The sequence below is a fragment of the Myxocyprinus asiaticus genome, chromosome 15 (assembly GCF_019703515.2).
Source record: "Myxocyprinus asiaticus isolate MX2 ecotype Aquarium Trade chromosome 15, UBuf_Myxa_2, whole genome shotgun sequence".
Taxonomy (NCBI): domain Eukaryota; kingdom Metazoa; phylum Chordata; class Actinopteri; order Cypriniformes; family Catostomidae; genus Myxocyprinus; species Myxocyprinus asiaticus.
Window position 1 is genome coordinate 31,779,861 of NC_059358.1, and position 6,615 is coordinate 31,786,475.

The 6,615-nt window shown below is 39.0% G+C and overlaps 1 protein-coding gene across 2 annotated transcripts in view; it reads left to right on the forward strand.

Moving 5' to 3' along the window:
• Positions 1 to 2,066, forward strand: part of LOC127453049 (serine/threonine-protein phosphatase 6 regulatory ankyrin repeat subunit A) — a 42,167-nt gene extending 40,101 nt beyond the window's left edge. For both annotated transcript variants that reach the window (XM_051719051.1, XM_051719050.1), the window contains one exon: positions 712 to 2,066. In XM_051719051.1, coding sequence (XP_051575011.1) covers positions 712 to 995 — 284 coding nt within the window. In that variant the 3' untranslated portion in view covers positions 996 to 2,066. The remainder of the gene's footprint in view (positions 1 to 711) is intronic.
• The last annotated feature ends 4,549 nt before the right edge of the window (positions 2,067 to 6,615 follow it).

The window sequence follows — 6,615 nt, forward strand, 5'->3', positions numbered from 1 at the left end:
CAGCATAAAAGTAATCCATAAGACTCCAGTGGTTTAATCCATGTCTTCTGGAGCGTTCCAGTCGATTTTGGGTGAGAGCAGACAAAAATGTAACTTTACATTTTTAACTTTTTAAAACGTTTTTTTTTTTTTTCGCTGTAAATGTTGACATCAGCAGTCTTGCAATCATGATTTCAAGCTCGATTACACTTCCTAGCACTATCTAGCTCTCTGCACATGCGTCAAGCACTAGGAAGTGTAATCGAGCTCTATGGTGAAAAGGAGGTACATTTTGGTCTGTTCTCACCCAAAATCAATCGCTTCTGAAGCCATGGATTAAACCACTTCATTTGTATAGATTGCTTTTATGCTGCCTTTATGTGCTTTTAGGAGTTTCAGTCACAATTTACTTGCATTGTATGGACCTACAGAGCTGAAATATTCTTCTAAAAATCTACATTTGTGTTCTGCAGAAGAAAGTCATCCACATCTGGGATGGCATGAGGGAGAGTAAATAATGAGAGAATTTTCATTTTTGGATAAACTATTCCTTTAAGTGAAATGTAACCCTGCGTGTAAAGTAAATATTTACAGAAGCCTCGTACCAGTAGTAAAGGTCCTACCAGAATAATTATCTTCTGTCATTCAGAATTTCTCCTTTTGGTGCAACCTTAATTCTCATGTGGCAGTTTTACCATTCTGAAATGTCTTTTTTTCTCATTCTTCTGCAAGGCTACACTCCTGCCCTGGCTTGTGCTCCTAATAAAGATGTTGCAGATTGCCTTGCACTGATCCTGGCCACCATGATGCCAGTGTCTCCCGGTGGAGGTGGTGTGCCCAGTCTCACATTCAGTGCCATCAACCACTACACCACCCCCACTAAGAGCGTCACCTTCGACAGTCTGCCCATGCTTCGCTCCGAACATAGCTCCTATTGCAGCTTCAACAGCATCGGCCGCCACGATGGCTTCTACAAGGATGAAGAGCTAAATGACTCTGACTCAGAGACCTACTGAGGAAAAGAAGCACACATCCTGTCTTAATTGCCCAGCATCTGGCCACTCCGCAGAGCCTTAAGAGCCTCTACATACAACACACCCACACACAGTCATGTTGCTCCTGAGATACGGCCGCAGAAATCCGCGGACGTTGTGCAGGCATTATCTTCGGAACCCCCGGGGTTAGAGGGGTGTGCCCAGCGTCGTTGGACGGGTCTCGACGAGACCTTTGCAACGACGCCGGCCTCGTATTTTTAGGCCTTGGCGTTCGGGAGAAACATGAGGCGCAGCAGGCTGGGTCCCTTAACCTCTGCCAGCACATCATGCTCTTGAGCAGATACCTCAGTGTGTTCTGCTTCACCCACACAATATAACAGATAAGTGGGCGGACCTCCTGATATGGCAATAAGACAAGAATCGGCAGCCTGGGACCAATGTTTGCACCAGCAGTTTGACACTTTCTTTGTGCACCATGTGATTTGGGATTCAGCTTTTTTCTTTCAATTGCTTATGATAATGAGGGAGGATTTGAAACTGGCCTTGGTCTGATTGTAATGCTTTCAACAGTTAAAGTTAGTGTGCACTTCTGAATCGATCATTTACAACTTGGGGGGTGGGGGGGTTGATTTATTTTTTAAATGAGATTTTAATACCAGTCAAGTTCCCTGTCCCTTTGGGGGGATAAAAATCACATAGTTTCAAAACTGCAAGGGCAAAATTGAGGACACGAACATAAGCATTGTAATGTGTTTGGCCACAAGCATGAGATAACAGCTGTCTCCATTGTCAGTTTTAGGATAAATTATTCTTTTTATCTATGGTATTTATTTTTACTTTCCATGATTCCATCATTTTGTGCCTTCATAAATTACTGTATAGAAGGAAGGGGCAGCTTGGAAGAACAAATCTACGATGCACAAGTTCAACACTACATCTGTGAAAAGCACTGAAAATGAACCAAGGCAAACGGCTCCCAGCCCGCTTTGCTCCAGGATGAGGAACACTGTGTAAACAATGTAGAACAGCATTTGATCTCTTTGTATGTTGATATATGAATATAAATATAAATTATATTTTTTCTGCCTCTTATTAACATTACATTTTTGGGCAGGTATGCTCGTTTTGATTTAGAAAATGAAACCACTCGATTTCTCTGTGATGGCCTGTCAAAAAAACCTGTGTTTGTCTGAATTACAAGCTTTGATTTTGGAATAATTGCAACTGGAAATCTTTTTCATGCAGCTTCCTGGCTGAGTAGGGGTCAGCAGGTAACAGTGTTTGCTTTCCTGCCCATTTATTTTGTGGAAAATGGAGAGTGGCTGGTGCAGTGAATGATCACTGCTTTTACCCCTACTCTGAACAAGAGATTCCTGTATATTTTATGGATGGTTAAATAAACAAGTTCAGTAATTTGAATAATTTTTTGGTCATGTCAAAAGTTGTTACTGCATTATTACTATGAAACACAAGGGTGAAAGGTGAACCTTACGTCTGATTCTTTTAACTAACTTATAGTCAAGCATCATAGGTTGAGCAATTCGCGGGCATGAATTGGATTTCTAAAACGTGATGTAAAATCAAGCCCTGTTGTGAACAGTAGGGACATGTCCTTATCAATGACGAAAAAGTATATGTCAAACCGTTAATTATGAACTCTCATATTTTTTCTCATAAGTAATTTAGAAGGTTTCATGACAGTTTCACATGATACATTCTGCCTTGTTTTTCCTGACTGAAAGGATTCAACAGAGTTCAGACAGTGCATTACAATTTGTAGACTTTAAGCAAGCTTTCAATTATAGGTCACAGATCTTGCCTGTCAGCACTGAAATGGTATTAGTGAAAAGATTAAAATGCCATCTGATGGAGAAGGCAAAGAAAATTCAAGTATGCCATTTTGAACTCAGCCACACACTACCGGTCGACGCTTTGGACACCTATTCTTTGCATTATCCACATTTTAGAACAGAAGTCATCAACATTTTGGGTTTCTTTGGGACAGGGATGATGGTGAAGTGTTTGAAGCAGCAGGGAACTTCACACTGCTCCAGTGATTTGTTGTAGATCTGTGTGAAGATCTTCAACAGATCTTCAGTTGTTGCTAGATGTGACAGGCACACATTCACCTACAAGTCGGGAGCATGAAGAGGAGGAGAAACGCAGCCAGACCACTGGTAAGAAATGAAGGTTAGCCAGCTTCCTGGCTAGATGATTTTTGTTCATTGTCATGCATTAAGTTGCAACAATTAGTTGGCTAAACTTTTGCAGTTGTGTCTCATTGTATACTGAACAAAAATATAAACGCAACATGCAACAATTTCAAAGATTTTACTGAGTTACAGTTCATTTTAGGAAATCAATTGAAATAAATTCCTTAGGCCCTAGTCTAATCTAATCAATGCATATGGAAAATTTCTGGGATCTTTTATACCAGCTCATGAAACATGGGACCAACACTTTACATGTTGCATTTATATTTTTGTTCAGTGTATATACAGTAGTTATTTATTGTTATTTAGTCATTTAGTGTTCATTTATTTGTATTTTATTTATGCATTTTGTGTAGTTAATATATTCAAATTTTAAGTTAATATGTTCAATTTTGCTGAAGACTGTGTTATGCTTTCATTCTTCGGTGGCCCTGGATTGGGGCCTCCATATGCTCAGATACAACCCTGCTCATGCCATCCCAGATGTGTATGACTTTCCTCTGCTAAACACAAAGGAAGATTTTAAGAAGAATATCTCAGCTCTGTAGGTCCTCACAATGCAAGTAAAGGGTGGCTAGAACTTTGATGCTCCAAAAAGGACATAAAGGCAGCATAAAAGTAATCAATAAGTCTCCAGTGGTTTAATACGTGTCTTCTGAAGTGATAGGATATGTGTAGGTGAGAAACAGATCAATGTTTAAGCCCTTTTTTGCTATAAATTATCCTTCCTTTCCAGTAGGTGGCGATATGCATGAGAAATGCAAATCATCAAAACCAAAAGAAGAAGAATGTGAAAGTGGTGGTATATAGTACAAAAAAATGGACTTGATATATTTCTCACCCACACCTATCATATAACTTCTGAAGACATGGATGTGCTAAGTGCAGATCACCATTTGCTTGCATTTTATGGACCTACAGATGGATCCACACACAATCATGGACACACTCTTGATCTACTCATTAGTAAGGGTCTGAACATTTCATCCACTCTTATTACAGACGTTGCGCTATTCAACCATTTCTGTATTATATTGATTTCTCCTACCACTGTAGTTAGATCTGTCAAAAAGAGGTACATAAATTAGAATACTAGTGTGCAATTTATGAAGGTAATATCTATGACACAAAGTATATCTGCAGACTGTGTTGATGTTCTCCTCGATAACTTTAACTCAAAATTTAAAAATGCTATTGATGGCATTGCTCCTGTAAAGGTCAGGACGATCACAGGCAGGTGTAAAGCACCTTGGAGAAACAAAACAGCAGTACAAAGCATAAAAAGAAAATGCAGGACCAATGTTGCGGAAAACAAAACTTTAAGTCCATTATAACATCTACAAAGACAGACTTCATGCTTTCAGTTTGGAACTGGCACAGCTACACAGAATTTCTTCTCAAACAACATAAACATCAACATAAGCAACACCACAATTTTTGCTACTGTAGAGAGACTGACTAATCCACCAACACAGGTTCCCTGTGAATTGCTCTCTGACAGCAAATGCAACGAGTTTGCATCTTTTATCATGAAGATCTATGATATTAGAATGACGATAAACTCGTCCACATGTTGTGCTGAGGTTAGACAGCAGCACCCACCACAAAAACTTCAGAAATTAGTCACTATGTCTGATTTTGAGGCAACTGATGGGAAAACTCTGGAAGAAACAGTACAGCATCTTTAAAAGATCGACCTGCTGTCTTGAATCTCTCCCCACATCATTTTTCAAAAATGTGTTTACCTGTCTAGAAAAAGATCTGTTGGAAATAGTCAATGCCTCACTTCTTTCAGGCACTTTTCCGAAGTCCCTGGAAACTGCAGTTGCTAAGCACCGTCTAAAAAAGAACAATCTGAATAACTCTATTTTAACAGACCAATTTCAAATCTTCCTTTCATAGGCAAAATCATTGAAAAGGTTGTTTTCAATCAGCTGAATACATTCTTAAACTCAAATGGCTACTTCTGGGTGGCTACTTTGCAGTCTGGTTTCCAACAGCATCATAGCATAGAGACAGCGCTCATAAATATACTTAATGATATTCAGCTAAATACTGATTCAGGCAAAATATCAGTGCTGGTATTACTGGATCTTAGTGCTGCTTTTGACACTGTTGACCACAACATACACCTAGAGAGACTAGGAAACTGGGTAGGGCTCTCTGGGACGGTCCCCAGCTGGTTCAAGTCATATTTAGAAGTGAGGGGTTACTATGTGAACCAAGGGCTAAAAACGATTCAAGGAACAAAAACGAAAACCGAAAACGAACAAAATTTTTAGCAAAACATAACCAAAAACCAGAACAAAGTGATATTCAATTGTTCCGGAGTGAAAACGTTATTTTTTAAATGCTGGTAACTGGTTATAACTGGTTAATTTTGTTCCGATAATTTTGTCATGAAACTAAAGGCCAAAGGGTTTATCACAGTATATTTTTGGAACTACAAAATCATGTTTCCCAGAAAAAATGAAACGTGCTTTGATCCTGAGGGAAACCGTTGCATCACACATTTCTTTGCCTAACTGCCCGTTGTGGATGTCACATTCTGTTAATAAAGACCTTTTTAACAACTATGTATAATTACTATTTATACTGTTCATGCAGCTAGCTAATCCAGGTACAAGGAAAACATTATTAGAGATAAAAATTACATTTCTCAGTTGTTTCCAAGTCTTCACTGAATTATTGTTAGATATGATGCATTAATAAAGATCTTATGTTGTTGGGTTTTGACTGAGAAGCAGATCTGTAATTAAAATTATACTTAATTGTTAACTTAATTAACTGCTTGTTATAATTTCTATGCTGATAAATCCACCACATATGAAAACATTTTATTGCTTATTTTAGCTTATTTTGAAAAACCCACAGGTAACCTCAGGAGAAATACAGGCTGCTCTGGAGAAAGACGGTGTGGTTGTTTCAAGGAGCACAAGACTTGTTGACCCCTCTCCAAACATAGCGCTTATGGTTGTGACCATAAAGCTCTATTTTGGTCTCGTCACTCCAAATTACAGTGTGCCAGAAGCTGTGAGGCATGTCAAGGCGTTGTCGGGCATATTGTAACCGGGCTTTTTTGTGGCATTGGCGCAGTAAAGGCTTCTTTCTGGCAACTCGACCATGCAGCTCATTTTTGATCAAGTATCGTCGTATTGTGCTCCTTGAAACAACCACACCATGTTTTTCCAGAGCAGCCTGTATATCTCCTGAGGTTACCTGTGGGTTTTTCTTTGTATCCGGAACAATTCTTCTGGCAGTTGTGGCTGAAATCTTTCTTGGTCTACCTGACCTTGGCTTAGTATCAAGAGATCCTCGAATTTTCCACATCTTAAGTGATTGAACAGTACTGACTGGCATTTTCAAGGCTTTGGATATATTTGTATATCCTTTTCCATCTTTATAGAGTTCCATTACCTTGTTACACA